Here is a 21,004-nt window from a genome sequence, read left to right as displayed (position 1 = left end):
CGTTCCGACTTACGCCCGCCCTTGTCATGGCTGTTGGTCTCAATTTCCACTCCATTTCTAGGTCAGAGGGTCGCTTCTTGACAATAGCTCACCGCGAAACAAAGAAACATGGGATAGAGCGAGCAAGGGAGAGAGATAGAGACAAAGAGGGAGAGACTGAGAGGATGGAAGAGAGAAAAGCGAGAGTTATTGACTGAAACATCCTTACATTTAATGGTCACTTATCTTTTTGAAAATAAAATTATCAGAAGAAACACAATTCAACAACAATGGTACAACATACAAACTCAGAAGACGAGACAAATTAAAAATTACAGATACTCTTTTCCCATGGCCTGTCTTTAATTCAGTACAAAACAAAACAAAACAAACACAAACGGTTTTTAATGATCGCCCAATAAACACTCGGGGTACTGCACTCACACCTTCCCCCTCCTGTCGTCACAGTATTGTCTCTAGAGCAGGTCCTCGGGTGGTTAGCAGGGCAAACAACAAAGCTGCGCATGCGTGCGGAATGTCTCCTTGATGTTTGTGAGGGTTCTTATGATCCCTACATGGGTCATTAAATATTGTTACACTTCCTTATATACATCATTTTTAACGTGATGTCGGCGAGGGCCGTAAAGCCATCACAGTGACCTGCACTACAACGACCCCCTCATCGGTCGGTGATAAAGCAAAACCAGGAAGATGTCAGACGAGACGATGAAGGATGAGTACTTGACAATATCAACAATGAGGGTTGTATCGGAAGTTTGAACAACAGTGAACAGAGTAACAATAAGCTGGTGAAAACACTGAACATTGTAACAAAGATACACTGCTACCATCAGTAGAAAAATACAACGATAGGCTGGTATCAGAATGAACATCATAACAATCTGTGGATACCAACCAAAAGCTAACAAGCGGGTACAAACAACAAACAATTGAGGAAAGAAACTCTGGTGTCACACAGAAACATTGAACAATACAACGGTCCGTGTGTCAGTCAACCGTCTCTCTCTCTCTTCTATCAAAATGTTTTCATGGATGGATCAAGTAACATTTATTAGTGCCAACAGGGTTTTCTCTTTATAATTGCGAACAAAAACAAAGAAGCATATAAAGAAACAAAACAAACACATAAACACATCAGATAGAAAAACAAACAAACGAAAAACAGAAGAGAGAAAGAACAAAGGAAGCAGCTATTAATCAAGCAGCAAAACTTTGTTAGTAAAGCCTTTTACAAATTTATGACATTATGAAGTCTGAAGTGCAAAGAACAGCCGTTGGGATTGTGGGGTACCTGTCTGTGTACCTGTCTGTGTACCCGCCTGATTGCTGGCTGTACCCGCCGCCCAATAGAAAGTCTGCTCGCCGTGGGTTTGTCACGAGGACCGTGAGCGATGGATTTCATAAAATGTTCACCTGTAAGTGAAGTTATCTCCAGCCACAGAGGCAGAGACACCTGAAAGGTGGCTGGGTGTTGACACCTGTGTGCTGTTATTATCAAAAGAGATCGAAAGAAAAAAAAATATTTTGAGATATGCTTTGGTCCCGTCCTCATTCCTTTGTGTCTGTTCATCTCTCAGGTATGTTGTATTTTCTATTTTTTTATTTTGTACATTTTCTGTCTTTTATAAATATTTATTTATCCAAAATTCATTTACTCTTTTTTTAGCGTTGTGTGTGTGCGCGCGCTCATCTACTCTCTCTCCCTCCCTCTCTCTCTATAAATATATATAAACAAAAACACTAACATACAAACTCACGCACTTTCAAAGTGCTGTCCGTTGGCCTGACTGGCTGGAGGCAGGTGCGTTCTGCCATCTTTGTGTCTCACGTGACGTGTCCGTGCTGAGCGTGTTGTTGGTGTGGTGGTGACGTGCCTGGCGTCGTGCGTTTGGACTGTGGCGACCCTTCCATCCGCGTGGGCGGCTTGCATTCCATTTGGATGTGGAGACTTGGCGATGGACTCAGTTGATTGGACTGTGGCTTGAGTTCCTCTTCACCTGTGTTTGTGGCCGACGTTGGCGTGTGTCGGGGGTCAGTCGTCGTTCGTCTGCCACTGGGGTCGTCACCTGCACGCGATGCTTGGAGCTGCTTGTGCTACAGGTGGGACTTCCTGTGTGGATTGTTGTACTTGATGTTGATGTACTCGCTGCTGTGTGACGTGGACTACGCCGTCTGCTACAACCTACGTCATTGTGTCCTGTCGTCAGCTTTCGTTGACGTCACACCACCGATTGTCAAGCACCTGGACTGTGGCTGACAGGTAGGTACGGCATCATGTATCATGTCGGTTGTAGTGATGTACATATGAAATTATCTACAAACAAGACTATTTCCACCTGTAGCGCCATCTGATGTCATCACAAAATCATAACGGTTGTGTAGATGTGTAGATGTGCACGACAACATCTGTGACGTGGCCTCCATTCACCATTTGCGACTATTGTGTATTGTGGATTAGGTGTTCTTTAAAAAAAAACGAAGCAAAACAAAAACACTTTAGTAATCTATCTTTTGTGATATTATCGTTTTGTGAGGAAGTATCTACCAGTGGTAGACTATTGACACAGCGCCAGATCTCACTCTATCTGAAGTAACGGTTTGTGTGCCATTGGTCACGTGATGGCATATTTCCAGACATATTACAGACATATTTCCTCCACTTCCATCGCTTGCAAATTTGAGAATTTCCCGTCATGAGCCGCTTGGCTACATTGTGTATCAGCAGCGTGGACAGAAACCTTCTGATGTCCTGTGAACTGCTGTGCACGGCCTGTGTGTCGAGACGAGGCGTGTGCCAGCAATCTGTGTGTGTGTGTGCTATTTAAAAATACTAACATTATTATTATAGTTATTGTTGTTATTATTATTGTTATTATATAAAACCAGGCCGCACATACACGTAGACAAACACGCTGGTAAATCAGAAGCCTTTGCTGATAAGGGGCTGCCCCTAATCCTACTCTTTGGTGCCACTAAGTGTAGTGGATTAACACCTGTTATGTCTCAGGTCCGGAATACCAAGGCTTTTAACTTTAGGTGTCGACAGAAGAATTTTAAGTCTTGCCTCTAGCTGTTTCGGTGGCGTGTATAGAGAGAGAGAAGGAAAAAGTAAGAGAGAGAGCGGATGAGAGAAAAAGGAGAAGAAAGTACAGGAGGAAGGCGAGATTGATGGACAGATATTCTCTGCCCTCAGGTAAGGACAGACCACACCTGTTTCTGTTACCCGTTGCCAAGAGCACCAGGACTAAGGTGTTGTGAGTTATCACCTGTCGTCGCGACTTTGATCACAACCACGACATCACCTGTGAGAGTCTGCACCAGACACCAGGGTCCAGGTGCACAACAACGACTTAGACAAACATGCGGACTGTGGGGCTGACAGACACCATGGGGTGTACACGAAGAAGTCGCCCACGAAGTGTTCCACATCCTGTTTTTCCTGTTTCTGACTCAGCTGGTTGCACATTATCTCTCGCTGGTTGAATTAATCACTCCAAAATAAAACAGGGGCCATGGGAAACCTCGTTCGTCGGCTCCACCTGTCAGCACGACTTCATGCATTAACAACTTCACGACATTGCTTCAACAATGTTTTGTTTGTAAACAGAGGCTATGTCTCCGTCTCACTATTCACAAATAACGTGATGGGGACCCAGACACATACTCCCCACCCCACCCACAAACACCCTCTGTATCGTCCTTATCACACCAACACTTTGTACCCGTGTGTGTGTCTAACATACGTTCCTTGATGCACGTCTTCATGCGTGAACACAGGTTTGTGGACAGAGGAGGGATTAGGGGAAAGTTTACCCAAGTCTTATGGATAAACAGGTAGCTATTAGTCTGCTTATCGCCACTCCCACCCCTGACTTGTACAGTTTTCTCCACGGGTGCCTCCACGTCACAACGAGTGAATGAGACTTTCAACAAAGCTCCTCTCATTTCTATCCTGTGATCTGATCCCCTGTCCGGACCTCCCGTTGTTTTTATTGAGGGCCCCGCCCTGCCCTCAGCATCTAGGGTACACGAGGACAGACAGACCGACTGGGTGTGCTAAAGAACAAGAAGAAGAATATTCAGGAGGCCTAGCTCATTATCCGACCCACCTGACACAAAAAATAACTTTTACAACCACATTTGTCAACTTGATGGAGGGTGAAGGATGTACGCTCCCAATCTCTCATCCTCCTGTCGTCGCTGCTATCCACTCAACATTTATTTGTCGACAATCTCACAAAACTATGGTCGGTCCCAGTATGGAAAGATCCTCACATGTATGGATACACTTTCTGTGGGAGCTACACCTGAGTATTGAAAAAAAGTGTTAGAAAAACGAGGGCCACACCTAGCTGCAATACACTCTTTGAATCGCCTGTTATGACTGTTTGGCCCTCCCGTGGTCCTGACAGCAGCGGAGTTGGCTCGGCGCCGTTACCCACAGTTCCCTCCGGCAATGTTCCTCCCCAAAGGTAAACTTTTACTAACAACTTGGGTATGTGGAGGTACTGTCAGCAGTGAACTGTGACCTGGTGTGTGACCTTCACTCTACCTTAATGACGGAGGAAACGTTGTCTTTTGACATCCGCCGGCTGTGAGTTTTTCTCACACTTTTAAAAAAAAAATGTTTCGCCCTCTGTCTTATTTTCACTGTCTCTTTATTTGATCCCTGCTGCCAAATCTTTCTTTTAAAAAAATATAACTGTATGCCGATGGTAGGAGGGAAAGAGACGGAAAGCCACCCCAGGTGCTTGAAGGGAGGGCGTCCAGAGATGTAACCTTTGTGTATTATTTTAGTCTAATTTAAATACTTAGTTTTCTGATTAGTTTACAGAACACGTTTATTTTCTTTACGGCCTTAATTCAGATAAAACGCTTATTTAAATAAATTCTGTTGTTTAATATTTAATCATTCATAAGCTTGGTGTCCCTATCTTGGTTTCAAGATGTTTTCATCTTTGTGGAGCACTTGTCTGAGTCTGGCATTACTTTGTCTGTAAACTGAGTAAGTGTTTGACTGCTGGTGGTCTCAGGCCCGAACATTTGTACTGCTTCACTCGCCACATGGGACACATGGTGGGTCAAAAGATTTTGTACACCACAGTGTCAACTCTGATCATATTACAAAGGAAGATAGTCTATCAACATTGTTAACATCCGACCTCATATCATTGTCAGACACGAAGACACTAGTCTCGATTTGCTCCGTATCTTTATTTGTATCTTTCTGTCTTTCGTTCTTTTAAGACTCACTGCATAATCAAAATATGGAGCTCTCACCTGTAATAGAGTGATAGAACTATCGTGTACAGTACAACTAGTATAAGTTTTGGCATTCTGTCTGTCTGTCTCTCTCGCACACACCTCCTACCTCCCTAGATGTTTGTGTGTGGGTGTGTGTGTGTGAAAAGCAGAATATGTATGTGTTATTGTTGTGACCCACTGCCAAGCTGTGGACCAAACTAACTTTTGTGAAGATCCAGGCTGTGGTGTTTATAAACTCATAATATCAACTGCGGGGACCTTCGGTGTCTCTCACACCTTCATCAAATTCAACTCAGAGCTGAAACTCGGGTAGGCGGTATCTGTGTCACGGAAATACTTTTCTTGCTAAAGGAATTATCAGTTACTTGTGTGAAGAAGGGGAAAGGGCTTAGAAAGAGAACTCAAGCACACAAAGCATTTGCTTTCACCTCGAAGAGTGAATAATATCTTTCATGTCTTGCCTGTTGCCGCCGGAAGCTTTTAAAAGCTTTTTAAACTGTCTTCTATTCTGTATTGCTTGCTTACACCGGCCTGAAGATATTTTCTCGAGGTCCTTAGATTAATAATAAATAAAATAATTGATAATTAATAGAAATCGAGTCTCGTCCACTCGGTTTATTGAAGTATGTAGAGCAGGTGGGCATAGCATGGCGCGCGGACTGTGGACCGCCTCGTCTGTAAACATTTGAAATGCACTTGTTTTCATTTTTGTAATTCAGCCTCGGTTAATTTGATTGAAATTTAATTTCTCAAGTACACCTGCGTTTGAAGTCGGCAGTCCGTAACATTTATCACAGACAAGGTACAAAGATAATAAATAACACGGTTGATATGTCCGATGGAGTCGTTACACACATCGGCGGCTGCCTTCAAAGGAAAGTCTGGTTTTAAGGTTTTATTGTGAGTTAATTCAAAATTCTAATACAATACAGTAAGTGAAGGCCATTATATTCTCATTTGTTGCCCATTCCATTATCATTAGGTGTGCTGTCTGGACACCAGGCCTGGGTTTCTGGTATTTTACCGACCAGCCACATAAATAACTTATAATGTGGAGACAGGTTGTAAACAGAAAACTTTGCCCTCCCGACATGGAGTTGGTGTGAAATCAATCAGCGGGACATCGTGAGATTGTGGGTGAACATAAATAAATGTCATCTGTGAGAAGAGAAGGGGATAGGGACAGTAGGCCCCTTCCCACCTCCACCTCTGTATCTAGGTTGTTGACAAATGTGTTGACGAAGTTCTGAAAGTAATTCCTTTGAGGTATGGCGAGTAAAAATATTTATCCTTCTTCCGGTCCTTTAGTCGTCTTTCGTCAGCAAACCTTACAGCCTGGCTGCTTAAAATCCGACCTCATTCGGTATGTATATCCTGGTGTACTTTGTAATACAACTACCTTCTCAGGTAACCACTCAGGTGTGTAGCCGCTGGCACGTCCTCAGGGGATTAGCACGACACAACAAAGCTGCGCATGCGTGCAGAATGTCTTCTCGAGGTTTGTGAGAGCTCTCCTGCCAGATAAATGAGTTATTAAATATTGTTATTGCATTTCCTTATATATGCATACCATTGTTACAAGGATGTCGGCGAGGCTGTAAAGCCATCAGTGACCTGCACCACAACGACGACCTTATCGGTCGGTGATAAAGCAACACCAGGAAGATGTCAGACGAGACGATAAAGAATTACTTGTCAATGTAGAGCATCGCAAAGATACTTCACAAGTCCTTATGATGGCAACAACATGCAACTGTAATGAACTCTTAGCACATAAGGACAGCACATCAACAATGAGGTTGTGTCGGGAAGTTTGAACAACAGTAAACAGAATAACAACAAGTTGATGCAAACACTGAACAGTGTAACAAAGATACACTGCTACCAACACTAGAAAAATAAAACAATAAGCTGATATCAACATGAACATTAAAACAATACCAGCAATAACACATGAACGGGTACAAACAACAAACAATTGAGGAAAGAAACTCTGGTATCATATAGAAACATTAATAATACAACGATCCGTGTGTCGGTCAACCACTCGCTCTCTCTTCTATCGAAATGATTAATGAACGGATCAGGCAACATTTAATAGTGCCAGGAGGATTTTCTCTTTACAAGTACGAACGAAACCAATCAAACAAACAACAACAACACCAATACACATACCTACACACAGATGAGATAGACAAACAAATTAAAAAACAAAGAGAAGAGAGAAAGAACTCAGGAAGCAGATATTTATCAAACAGCAAAACTTTGTTAGTAAAACCTTTTAAAATTTATGACATTATGAAGTCTGAAGTGCAAAGAACAGCCGTTGAGCATGTGGGGTACCTGTCTGTGTACCTGTCTGTGTACCCGCCTGACTGCCGGCTGTACCCGCCGCCCAATAGAAAGTCTGCTCGCCGTGGGTTTGTCACGAGGACCGCGAGCGATGGATTTCATGAAATGTTCACCTGTAAGTGAAGTTATCTCCAGCCACAGAGGCAGAGACACCTGAAAGTGTTGACACCTGTAGTATTGCGTGTTGTTATCATCAAACGATATCGAAAGAAAAAAAAAATTGGATATGAATGTCTTGCTGGATGCTGTGAAGTTTAAGATCAAACCTTTGGTCCCGTCTTCAGAACACAAGCTGCACCTTCGCCGTTGAGTTTGATCACTTTATTCGACTTCGGTCCTGTGTGTCTGTTCATCTCGCAGGTATATTGAAGTTTTTTTACATTTTTTGTCTTTTGTTAAAAATTGTTAATTTAAAACTTTTTTTCTCCCATTTATCCGCGTGTGTGTGTGTGTACGCGCGCTCATCTTCTCTCTCTATATATAAAAGTAAAAACACTGACACACTCACGCACTTGCAAAGTGCTGTCCGTTGGTCTGACTGGCTGGAGGCAGGTGCGTTCTGCCATCTTTGTGTCTCACGTGACGTTTCCGTGTTGCGACTGTTGTTGGTGTGGTTGTGACGTGCCTGCCGTCTGTCCGTGTGGGGGGGGGGCTTCCATTCCATTTGAACTGGAGACTTGGCGATGGACGCAGTTGATTGGACTATGGCTTGAGTTCCGCTTGACCTGTGTTTGTTGTGTTTGTGGCCGACGTGTGTCGGGGTCAGTCGTCGTTGCAGGAATTAACAGGGCGCCATGTAAAACAACTTGACTGGCCATGAACGTATTGCCGGACCTCTGGCAGACGATTTTTTCTAGTTAACGACTAAAACAAGGCAGGTATATACAACGCTTCCGGTGTATTCACATTTTACCTTAACCACTAAAACGAGGCAGGTGTGTACAAAGCTTCCGGTTTAGTCACAGTCATTGTTAAGGCTCGCCGAGACTAAGTTCGCAAGAAGCTAAGCGTTGGTCTCGGCAGACAGCAGTCCGCTCTACATGTCCATGACTGGACTGAGGTGTGGACAGGAGCATCTGAGCCTCGCTTCCAGTTGTCGACTGGACTGTGCGAGGTGAGAGTGAATACAGGTACACGTGTGTTGTCATGTGACATGGCAGTCTGTACACGTCACGCTGTGTGTGTCTATGTATGTTATGTCTTCTTCTTTGTCTTATTATTATTATTGTCTGTTTTGTTCAGGGCTAGCCTTTGATTGTTGGATAATCCGGTCTATAAATTAACTTTGATATTATAATATTTGTAAATCAATAAAGAAAGATATTTTCTCATTGAGATAACATGGGACAAGCGAGCTCTGAGATAATAGTAGACGGTGTAGTTTATAGAACATGTACAAGTGAGGTTTGAATGGTTGTGACATGTTGCAGGCTGTAATGAACAGCTAACTAGTGGTTAGAAATGTATTATCCAAAGTAAAGTTTTCTTGTGGCACATCATAAACATTACTCAAGCATCCGTCACAAGATAATATTTTAAACTATTTTGCAAGATGACAAGAGAATATCAGTCTAACACTGAACATAGTGTTTTTAATGTCGTAGAGAAATATGTGGGAATATGGTAACAGTGATGATACCATACACAACATTAAGGTCACATACATACAAATACACACATCAGTGTATACCTGCGTGTATTAGGATATAAAACCACGCCGCACGTACACGTAGACAAACACGCTGGTAGAGCAGAAGCCGTTGATGATGAGAGGTTCCCTCTAATTCCACTCTCTGGTGCCACTAAGTGCAGCTTATTAACCCCTGTTATGTCTCAGGTCCGGAATACCAAGGCTTTTAACTTTAGGTGTCGACAGAAGAATTTTAAGTCATGCTTCTACCTGCTTCGGTGCTCTCAGAGAGAGAGAAGGAGAAAGAAAGATAGGGAAAGCGTGAAGGAGAATGATAAGAGAAAGAGTATAGAGAAAAGAAAGTATGGGAGAAAGGTGACAGACTGATGGAGATATTTTCATACCCTTTGCCCTCAGGTAGGGACAGAGAGCCCACACCCTCACCTGTTTCTATTACCTGTTGCCAGGAGCACCTGTAGTACCCGGACTAAGTACCCGGAGTTATTACCTGCGGTTCGAGCCGCGGCTTTGTTCACAACCAAAACTTCAGCAGACATCAGCGCAGGACCCGGGTGACAACTACTTAGACATTCGCTGGAGAAACAAATATTCAGGCTCACCTCGCCCAGTGTCCCACCCACTTGACGAGAACGGGTAGCCACTGTGCAGCACGTTTGTCCAATTCCTAGGTAGAGGGGGGAAGACTTAAGGTCACCAAGCCTCATCCACCCGCTACTAACCACACATCATTATTTTTTGTCGACAAACTTTCAGCAGTTGAAAACTATGGTTGGTCCAAGTACAGCAAGATCCTCACATGCATAGGTAGGTTTGCTGTGGGAGGTACACTTGAGTATAGCAAGAAGTGTTAGAAACAGCAAGCCACACCCAACTGCAATACACTCTTTGAATGTCCTGCCATTGATGTTTGGCCCTCCCGTGGTCCTGACAAGAAGAGACTTGGCTTGACGCCGCTACCCACAGTTCCCTCCGGCAAAATTCCTTCCAAAAGAAAACTTTTACTAACAACTTGGGTATGTGGAGGTACTGCCGGCGGTGAACTGTGACCTGTTGGTATGTGACCTTTCACTCTACCTTAATGATGGAGGAAACGCTGTCTTTTGACATCCGCCGGCTGTGAGCTTTTCTCACACTTAAAAAAAAATGTTTTTCGCCCTCTGTCTTTGGATGGAAGTTATTACTTGGTCCTCAAATGAGGTGAGATGAGATGGACTGGCAGTTGCTGCCCCACTAGATGACATCAAGCAAACTTCTGCTTCTTTTTTCACCCGTTCATACTGAAAATTACCAATAAAGGATGGACATGAACTAATGACAGTAAAAAGCGTGAGAATTAATTAAACATTTTTGTTGCTTATTGACAGCATCCTGATGTTTTACGTCGCTGCCATCTCGTGTTTTAACAAGTTAATATTTTGTATGTAGCAACAGGATTTCTGGGTGTTCACATTTCTCTTGTATTAGCAGAGTGTGGCAGTGTTTGTATCAATACAGCTTCATTCGTTTGCTGCTGCTTTTGATATTTTCCTTATCTGCGCCAAACTGGACCGACATTCAAGAAATATTTAAACATTTTTCATTTTTAAACAAAATTTGATGTTATCGTGCATTGTTCATATTTTCTCATATTTTCTGTGTTTCGAAAGCTTCACTACTTTTATTAACAGCAGGTTTTGTTTCAGTATGTCAGACCAGTCTGGGAAACCCGAATGAAACCGTAACCAGTGACTTTGCAGAATCGTTCCTACACCGAGAGTTAATAGGAAATAAGGGGGAATAATTGTAAGAACCACCCGGGCAGCTACAGAAAAACTTGTTTGGAAAGTTTTTATCTTCTAGAATTTGATTTGATTCAGCCTCTTCAATATTAATCTCTACACGAGCCCACCTTAATTCCGTAGTCGTTGACGACATTGTCGTGATGACAGGTACAAACAGGAACAGCACTGGTCGGGTGGGTCGGGTGGAGAGGGGATCAAATGTCGGACCAACCCACGACATTGCACACAACATTTAAACTCAGTTTACCACCATGTTCATCGCACTACAGTGAAGCTATACACGGTCTTCAGGGTCCAATAGTGTTCCCCATATAATGAGAATGAGACTGAATGCTGACACTCCAACATGGCATTCAGCTCGAGCTTCATTCAAGCAGAGAAGGAAACGATAGTTATAGGAGCGGGTGGCTTGAATGAAGCTATTCAGCGTTTACAGGTGAACAGATTTCTGAAGATAGCCTTTGATGAAAACCGTTTATGTGCTGTACTCAAATGCAAATTAGTAAAAATTCTCACGGCAAAGAAAAGGCTGAATCTTCTAGTTCTGCTGTCTGACTAAAAGATTCAGTCCTCGTCTGAACACTGCTGCCATGACATAATCGCAGGACAGGTCAACACAGCTAGAAATGTGAAATATTTATTTCAGAGAAAAATTGATTGGTGGTAAAGTGACAGAAAAATTTATATAAAGCTGAACAGCAGATGGCCAGTAGCTTCTACATAGTGTCCTCTAAATGCCACAAGAAAGTTTTCGTGTGGGATTGATGGAAGAAAAAAGACAAAAATAACGAACATATTTTGCGATGGACGGTCGTTTGGTAGCGAGTCGGAAAGTTTGGGGGTCGTCCCTACTTTACTGAATTTTTAAAAATTTATTTATGCATTTATTTATTCCCGTGAGGAACTTTACCAGCAGACATTAAGAACGCGAGCTGATGATTTCACAAGGGAGAGAAGCGCTGACGTCATTAAGTAGGGTTCTCTCCCCTACCTGTACTCCCGGCGTCACCCACCGTTACAGTCTTTGGGATCAAAGTTATTGTTCACAGTTGACACGTATGGCCCAACCTCCTTTGAAGTAGGAGGCGACAAGGTTTCGGGTCTTTCGTTCCTGGTCTCTTGCTTCTGCTTCAAAGGACAGGTGGGCTGGACTTCGCTGACAGTTTCTTCCCAACCGGTTTCTTTCAAGCGTAAAGGTTACTCAGTGAAGTCTGTGACCTTTAACACTGAGTGCTTGATAAACAGTCTTCTTAGTGATGGACCGATCAGCCTCGTTTTGACATCTGTTATTCTCAACCCTGAAACAGACTAAAAAACCCACATTTTTCCTCGTTGGACTAGAAATCCCGCCACCACTGAGTTAGTCAAGTCGGAAATATGAGATTTTGAATTGTATATTTTTCGAATGTGCAGGTTATAACCTTTCTTTTGATACAAAGGTGTTCTTCTAGCCCGACAATTGAGTGTCAACGGTTTGAAGTGTCAATACGGTGACACAAAGTTGACCCTAGTCACCGTCTGCACCTGCGTCCGTAAGCAAGAAACACCGTTAGCCAATCGTAGCGATAGAGCCTTTCGGTCCGAAAGCTATAGCCGCGATAGTCTCCCCACTAACGTGGTAAGCAGGGACACGCCGATAGAGCTCCACTAGCTTTCGGCGCGGGAAGGCAGTTCTATAAATAGCTTCCGAGGAGGCCCGATTTTCATGCGTTACTGCGCATGTATTTGTTTTGAAAGAAGCGTGTTTCCTTTTCCTCCTCGACCCTGTAGTTGCCGAGAAATGGAAGCAAAGCGTCTGCGCAAATCAAATTTCAGTGAAATGGAAATCAAAATATTGCTTCATGAGATATCCATGGAGAGTGAACTTCTTTCCAGCTGTTTCTCAAATAAGGTAACGTTGCAGAAAAAACAAGAAATCTGGAAAAACATTGCAGCCAAAGTGTCAGCATGTGGGGTGGCCGTTCGGACGGTTGCAGAGATCAAAGACAAATGGGGTCTCCTGAAGCGAACAACACTTCAAAAAAAAAGGGATGCATATAAAACAGGTGGTGGCAAGGGAATGCCACCACCTGAATACGAAGATACTGTTGTTGCCATCCTTGGCAACAACACTAGTCTGATCAATGGTATTGCAGGTAAGTGACACACTAATTAACTGGCTATAAAAGTATATATAAAAGTAACTGACAGAATAATTGTCCTTATGTTTATAGGCTACTTCTGGACTGGGTACTTATTTATATTTTTTATGAATTTATAAAATTATGATAAAATGTGATTATGTTTGCAAATCAACTGGATGTAGGGAGGGAAGCAGTGAAAAATAGGCTGTGCTTTGGATGTTTAAATCACACTTATATTTGTTAATCATTCAAGCTTTACATTCTTGGTAAGTGGTGACACAGCACCACAGGGTTAAAATGGGTTGGTTTAACCTTGCCTCAAATGCAACCATTATTTTGGTCTCATTTATTGTTTGTACATCAGCTATATGCTTATTGATCAATGATCAAATTAAGACAATTTTTAAAACATGTTTTGTTCCAGGGAATGCTACAGATTTCGTTGTGGCAGGATTAGAAGAAAACCCAGCTTCAGTCTCAAAGAGTGAAGGAGGTAAGCATGCTGAATGAATTCATGTTCATGGTGGCTCTACTGTGAAGTTTGTGCGCAATGCTACCAACTCAATAAATAATAGACAATATCTTAAAATTTACATCGTGAAATTTATTTTACACTCAGTCACAATCACACATTTTAAAACAAAAGCAAAATGAAGTGAATAATTTACAGTATACAAGAAGAGATAAAAGTGTGAAAGGGAAAGACAAGGCTAATGGTGCAGTATGTGAATTCGCATAATTTCAAAATATTGCTTGGATTTTGCAGTGACAGAGGAAATAACTCAAAGTGTGAGACCCCTGACAACAGAATCTGCACCCTGCTTAAACAACAGTTTGACTTGCAACAAAGAAAATGGTAATTTTTATTTTAAGTAAAATGTTGAATGTTTTGTTATTCTTGTCAACTTATATGATTTTCAGGAAAATTGATAGTTACATTCAATTTTCTTTGGCACATATTTGTAGTCTATAATTGCATCCACACACAAATATATATTACATCTAAATGATATTTACAGTCAATTCTTGCAAGACTGATATTTTTCTGCCATGTTACACTAAATCTGTGGATAACATCACTTCTTTTTAAAATATTATTGATGTATGTGCAGAAATCTAATTGCCACTCTTGCGACCATCATTGAGTATATAATTTTTTTTTGCTCTGCCCCAGAGTTTTCAAGTCCCTCCACATCATTGGCAGACCTATACCCGTCAACACCACTGTCCATGGACAACCGGGAAACCTTTGGAATAAAAAAAAAAAAAAGAGTCAGCAAAGGAGATGAAGAGCAACAACTCACGAAAAAATATTTGAAAGAACGAACAGCAGAGTCTTTACTACGGCAACAAAAAATAGGACTACAAATAAAAAAACTTGAACTGGAAGTCTGGCTGCTGGAAGCTGAAAAAAGAAAGATAGAGAAAGAGATGAATGATAATTAAGCTGTACTGCCAGTGTGTGCATTTTTTATATATTGGAGTGGATGTGTATGCAGTTTAATTTTTTTTTTTTTTTGAATTAGTCCTTGTTCTTAGAATGTGCATCTCTAAATCTGTTGTTTATGTGGTGTATATTTGTTTTTTTAATCTGTCTAGAAATAAAAGATGTCATAAGCACCAAAGTTTCTTAATGGTTTTTCTTGTCTGTGCCTTAATAGTATGTGCTACATTCTGTGTCACACTTACTTTGTTTCTTTACTGGTGTGCAAGAAATGCAATCAGCCTATTGCGGGCAACTTTCCCAGCAGCAACTCTTGCTCTCTCCTGTGCTTGCATATTGTATCTCCTCTCTACAAGGTTTTCATCTGCACCATGGTTTTCATCTGCACCATTATCATCAGTATCATCTTCTTCATCATCTGGGTCTGGCAGAGCTAGAAACCTGAACAAAATGTCAAAAGCAATTTGGAAGTTAATAGAACATCTCATCCATCATCCCTTATAAAAATGAGGTAAAAATGATATACAGATTTTGTCAGCTATACCACAATATTCAACAAAAGAATGTTCACAAACCTGGCACGATTGTGCAGAATGAAGCACACTACGATTATTTCACTTGCTCTCTCTGGAGACACCCGTAATCCAGTACGTAAGCAGTGCCACCTCCTCTTTGCAACACCAATGCTTCTTTCCACTGTGCAGCGTGCCTGTCTGTGGAGTTCATTATAAATTCTCTCTTCTGGAGTGTCTGGGTTTAAAACAGGGGTCATTAGCCAGTCCCTTAGCATATACCCACTGTCTCCAAGAAGATGTCCCCTTAGAGGTGGCTGATTACTTTCCATGGCATCATAGAATGGTGACTCTCTACAAAAAAATATTTTTATCTCTATCAAAGAAATAACATTGGCATTTTGTATTACATGGGATATTTAAACATGACATTACATGGATTTTAGTAATGTGGTTGTACATAAAGTGCTGCAAGCAGTGGCATTTGCAGCTGTCTCCTAAATATGCATACATGAATAATGATACCATCTTGTATGAGTTTAGGGCTGAGTGAGAAATTCTTTGACATCATAAGAGTTAAACACATGACTGTGTGTTGTTGCTGCAGTCTGAGGAAAATACAACAAATGTTTACCTTAGGATGCGGGCATCATGAACACTACCAGGCCACTTGGCAACAATGTTGAAAAAGATTAAATCAGCATCACAAATAACCTATACACAAAAAGAAAAATAGTGTAAGGCAACACAATCACCAATCATCTACTTTTCATCCGAGTAACATGGTCAGTATGCAGCACTCTTTTTTAACTTCCTGAGTATTGTATTGATACATGTACTGCTCAAGTGCACATATTCAGTGTACAACACTTACCTGTACATTGATGGAATGGTATCCCTTGCGATTTACATATTCATGTTCGTTTCTTGCAGTGCCAGGGGACTGAATAGGAATTTGTGTCCCATCAATGCATCCAAGGACATTTGGGATGTGATGTCTTTGAAAGAATTTTTCTTTCGTTAGCTGACTTTCTTCTGCATTTGGTAGTCTGATTTTCTGTGGCAGTGTTCTTAAAATGGCCTGTGTGACCCGCCTTATGGTCCTACTTGCTGTGGTTTGATGCACTCCAATTAGTTCACCACAGACATCATGGAAAGAGCCTGTGGCATAGAATCGGAGTGCCAACAAAACCTGCAACGGTTATTCAGAACTTGGCAATACAAAACAGCATGTGGGTTACAGTACAAAGCCCCAGCACACACACACACACCCCTTGCAACAGGTATTCAGAAAAAAATATGGGTTACAGTACAAAGCCCCAGCACACACACACACACCTTGCAACAGGTATTCAGAAGTGAGATGCAATGCAAAATTTAAAAAAATGTGGGTTACAGTACAAAGCCTCAGCACACACACCCCTTGCAACAGGTATTCAGAAGGGAGATGCAATGCAAACTAAAAATTTGTGGGTTACAGTACAAAGCCTCAGCACACACACACACCCCTTGCAACAGGTATTCAGAAGTGGGATGCAATGAAAAAAAAATGTGGGTTAGAGTACAAAGCCTCAAAACAAACACACACACCCCTGCAACAGGTATTCAGAAGTGAGATGCAATGAAAAAAAATGTGGGTTAGAGTACAAAGCCTCAAAAAAAAACAAAAACACACACACCTGCAACAGGTATTCAGAAGTGAGATGCAATGCAAACTAAAAATTTGTGGGTTACAGTACAAAGTCTCCACACTCTCTCAAACAAGGTAAAGCCTGTGTCAAATTCTAGAAGATTCGACTGTCATATTGCAGTCATGTTAGTCTGCTCTATACCTAAGCTAGGATGTCAATTTTTCCCTTTTTAAATTTAAAATATTATTTAAAAAGCAACTAATCACTGCTAAAATCAAATATACAAGAAGCTGAACGAGTTTTATTAGTAGCGTAGTAACTGATTTATTCAGTACCTGTAACACTGGAGAAAGCGCCCCACGCCGATTTGATAATTCGACTGCTGCTGCAATCTCATCAGTCAGTTGCAAAATATGTAGTCTTGTAAATCTAAATTTCTTATAGAGTTCTTCGTCATTGTACCGGTCGAGGGGATGATTTCTGTCCCGAAAAACACGTTCTCGGCGCAAACGTCGTCTAACACGATTCAATACAATCCAATCCGCCATCTTGTGCTTTCGGTACGATAGCGAGCTAATGGAGGGGTGAGGCTCCGTTAGCCGTAGAGGTACGATAGCCGGCTATCGGCGGTCCCTGCTTGCGAATTTTCCCGCGCTATCGTGACGAAAGGGATATCGTACCTTTAGCGGCGCTATCGGTGCTCCCTGCTTACGGGGCCTGGACTGAGAAACTTCTCTGTGCAACTTAAGACTTATTTCGTGGAGCGGGTCAGAGATCATCTTTACAGAGTGTAATTGAAAGTGAAGGTTTAGATAATTATTTCTAGTGTTGCTGATCCTAAGAGCGAATCATGTTCACTAAAATACAAGGAGCCATGCGACACAGGAGATGTCTCGAAGCTGGTGTGGTCTGGTCATGACACTTTGCTGTAAACTGTCCTCCAAGGATTCATTGGCGAAAACAAAGCTGAGTGACCAAGGTGAGAGAGTGTAACTTTGTTTACTGTGGGAACCTTCTCACGCATGCGCAAGACCGGGGTGGCCTGAGTTCACCTCAGCTCCGTCTTATGGTGTTTTCACAATAGATAGTAGCGACTGTAGCAAGTAAAAGATGAGAAAATATTCTTAATACGATGAACAACTTGCAGGTATTTTTTGCTGAGCACTTTCACTAAATCTGACGACAAAAAAGTAAAGTCAGCCATCTTGTATACAACAACTTCATATTTAACTCAAAACTAAAGCTTGGGTAGTCGGTATCTGTGTCTGGTAAACACTTTTCTTTCTAAAGGCATCATCAATTACTTCTGTCAAGAAGGGCAAAAGGCTAAGGAAAAGAAACCAAGCATAGAAACATTTGCTTTCAGCTCGATGGTGCAATGATATCTTTAATGTCTTGCCTTTTGTTGCTGGAAGCTTTCAAAGCTTTGTACACTCCCCCCCTTCCCCAGTCTGTACTGGTTGCTAGACTGTGGTGAGAGGTTCTTCACTTTGGTCCTCAACTCACACACAAGTCCAATCTCTTCCACTCGGCTGATTGGCAGAATATTTGCATTCATGAATAATCTTGATGTCCCACTGATTTCACACAAACTTCACCCCGTCAGTGAACAGAAGCGGTTAATATTTGAATCGTTTTTACCAGGAATGCGGCTGTTCAGCAACAGGTTGAATATTCGTTGTGTGTGTGTGTGCGCGCGTGCGCGTGTGAGTGTGATGTTGAAGGTGTGTCATAAAAATGGTTTTACATGTAAGGCTTCTTGTGTTTTACAGAAGCACGCTTGTCTTGTCCTTTAACAAATTGTTTTTGGTTGTTGTTTTTCTTTTTTTAGTAACTGAACAGACTTTCCAAAGTAATCATTGCTCTTTCGGAATGAATAAAGTTGGTCATTTGTCATTTTGAACTGTCAGTGAATGGGATTTTTATTTCTAAGGTGACAAATATTTATACCACACTTAAGGCGGCCTGTGCAATCCCTGTGAAATGTTTATAGTTATTATTACACATTCTCCTGCTCTTGACACTCCGTCCCTAATCTGTCAGCTGTACATTCTGCTGGCGGACGGGAGAGAGAGAGAGGAAAAAGTGAGTGTGTGAGTGTGTACGTGAGTGTGCGTGTGAGTGTGCATGTGTGAGTGTGTGCGTGTGTGTGTCTCAGGTAAAATATTACCTGGTGACACCTCCACGTGTAGTTTCCTCCCGCAGTTGCCAAGGAGCTTACACTTGTTTTGTTCTGGTTTCAGAATGGCGGAGTACAGGCGCATCAAACGACTGTTCTTCATCCTGCTGGCCGGATGTGTGGCTGTGTTGATCATCATGTTGAACATGACGAGTTCGCATTTTGACAGGGGGCACTCTGACCTCAAGCCTTATCCTCCTTCCCCCTCTCAGGGGAGACCACTCATTCGTCTTCCTCGAAAAGACGCTGTTCAGCTAAGCGTGACTACAGCGACAACAACGACAACTATAAAAACCAGAGCGACATCTACAACAAAAAGAACGACAACCACAGCCACCAAAACTACAGCAACAGCAAGGAAGCAGGTTCCAGGCAGAACACGTGACGCAAACAGGGCTACGCAGCTAACCCGGGTACAAAAGACAGGAAACGGGTCAAAGGGCGGCACGGTGACCTCTGACCCCATCCCTCACCTCATGGCGTCTTACGCTACCACGAATATCTGGCCGGCGTACAACATAACAAACAGTAGCGACCTTCCTCGCAAGCTCCTCCTTCTCTACAACCTTCCGCTGTTCGTCACCGCCAACGTGCCCTCTGACCTCGAGAAGTGTCACGTGAAGAACTGCGTTGCCACTACCAACCGTTCCCTGCTCCGCGATGCAGATGCTGTCATGTACCAGCTGCAGTTCATGTCGGAGCCCGAGGCCCCATCAAACAGACCACCCGGCCAGATCTGGATAGGTCTGGGGATGGAGCCACCCGTCAACTACCACTCCACGTACGGCAGAGAGTCGTGGAGGGCTGCCTTCAACTGGAGCGTGTCCTACCGGGAGGACTCCGACCTCTTCGACCCCTACGCGATGCTGAAGCCGAGTCTGATTCCCCCGGGAAAGAACTACACTCTGTCTGCCCTCAGGAAGAACCGAACCGCGGCGTGGTTTGTCGGTCATTGCAAAACACAGAGTCGGCGGGAGGAGTACGTGCGGCGGATGCAGGCCATCATCCCTGTGGACATCTACGGCAGGTGTGGAACCCACGTGTGCCCCAAAAGTAAAGGGAGAGAGTGCAACGGTTTGCTCAACAACATGTATCGCTTCTACCTTTCGTTCGAAAACTCGTTCTGCAAGGATTATGTGACGGAGAAGCTGTTCAACATCATGGGGGGCATGAACATCGTGCCCGTGGTGAGAGGAGGGGCTGACTACAAGAAGTTCCTGCCGCCAGGCACGTACATCGACGCGGCGGACTTCAAAAGCCCCGAGGACCTGGCCAGGTACCTGAAACACCTGGAGACAGACGTGGCGGCCTACAGCGAGTACCTGAGGCGCAAAGACCAGTACAGAACTGTCTTCATGAGGCCTTTGATATTCTGTAAGCTGTGTGAGATGCTACACTTCGACAAGAGGGTGCAGTGGTACCCGGATATTGCCAAATGGACGACTGATGGCATCTGCAGGACGCCCACAGATATGTAGATATAAGATGCTGATGTAAACAACACACATACAGGTGCACATTGGAGCATATAAACATAGAAATGCACCTAGAGATAAAAGAAAACAGACAGAAAGACAGACAGGAGTGAAAATACAGTAAGATATAGACCTACACACAGGATTATACCAGCTCACCCGAAATGTATTCATGTGTATGTTCGTGCGTTTGTGTGTGTTATACATATATACACTGTATGTGCTTATGTATACGAGTGTGTTTTCGTCTGTGTACATACATCTGTGTGCATGTTTGTGTGTGTGTGCGCTCGCCTGCGGGTATACATGTATATGTGTTTTATGTACCTGTACAGTAAAAACCGTTTCAGTTGCTCATGTTGTTCACACTCTGCTGAGACAGAATCAAATATCTCATAGTAAACAAATCCTGATGGTTGTTGTTCAGTATTCAATGTTTTTCTCCGCATTGCTCTATGTCTGCTGTATAATATGTACACAATAAAATCTTTTCATCAACTGCTCTCAACATTTTCCGACAATCACTCTGTTATCCGACACTCAGTCCTTCCGTACCTGTGGCACAGCCAGGTGTCGTCAACAAGCGATGAA

General features: G+C 42.7%; 2 protein-coding genes and 1 long non-coding RNA gene across 9 annotated transcripts; 2 read left to right on the top strand and 1 right to left on the bottom strand.

Annotated features, from left to right (window-relative positions):
- Window positions 1–1,423: 1,423 nt before the first annotated feature.
- On the top strand, window positions 1,424–20,916 carry LOC112570926 (galactoside 3(4)-L-fucosyltransferase-like). Of its 7 annotated transcripts, none has more exons than XM_025249999.1 (2): window positions 1,424–1,577; window positions 19,003–20,916. In XM_025249999.1, the coding sequence occupies exon 2, from the start codon at window positions 19,004–19,006 to the stop codon at window positions 20,414–20,416; it is 1,413 nt and encodes a 470-aa protein (XP_025105784.1). In that variant the 5' UTR covers window positions 1,424–1,577; window position 19,003; the 3' UTR covers window positions 20,417–20,916. The 7 variants fall into 7 exon arrangements, with proteins under 7 accessions (XP_025105784.1, XP_025105866.1, XP_025105479.1 ...); XM_025250081.1 differs by lacking the exon at window positions 1,424–1,577 and adding an exon at window positions 1,857–2,260; XM_025249694.1 differs by lacking the exon at window positions 1,424–1,577 and adding an exon at window positions 4,289–4,472.
- LOC112571411 lies at window positions 13,642–14,561 on the top strand. The gene is made up of 3 exons (XR_003100818.1): window positions 13,642–13,665; window positions 13,939–14,028; window positions 14,347–14,561. It is a non-coding gene; the product is annotated as an uncharacterized LOC112571411 (long non-coding RNA).
- LOC112571325 (putative nuclease HARBI1) lies at window positions 14,023–17,461 on the bottom strand. Its single transcript, XM_025250282.1, has 6 exons — window positions 17,095–17,461; window positions 16,003–16,320; window positions 15,763–15,842; window positions 15,192–15,482; window positions 14,862–15,057; window positions 14,023–14,419 (listed from the first exon to the last, which is right to left on the bottom strand). The coding sequence occupies exons 1-5, from the start codon at window positions 17,305–17,307 to the stop codon at window positions 14,871–14,873; spliced, it is 1,089 nt and encodes a 362-aa protein (XP_025106067.1). The 5' UTR covers window positions 17,308–17,461; the 3' UTR covers window positions 14,023–14,419; window positions 14,862–14,870.
- Window positions 20,917–21,004: the final 88 nt, after the last annotated feature.

The sequence above is a fragment of the Pomacea canaliculata genome, linkage group LG1, assembly GCF_003073045.1.
Source record: "Pomacea canaliculata isolate SZHN2017 linkage group LG1, ASM307304v1, whole genome shotgun sequence".
NCBI lineage: Eukaryota > Metazoa > Mollusca > Gastropoda > Architaenioglossa > Ampullariidae > Pomacea > Pomacea canaliculata.
Note: the sequence above shows the minus strand (reverse complement) of the source record. Positions and strands in the feature narration are given on the sequence as shown.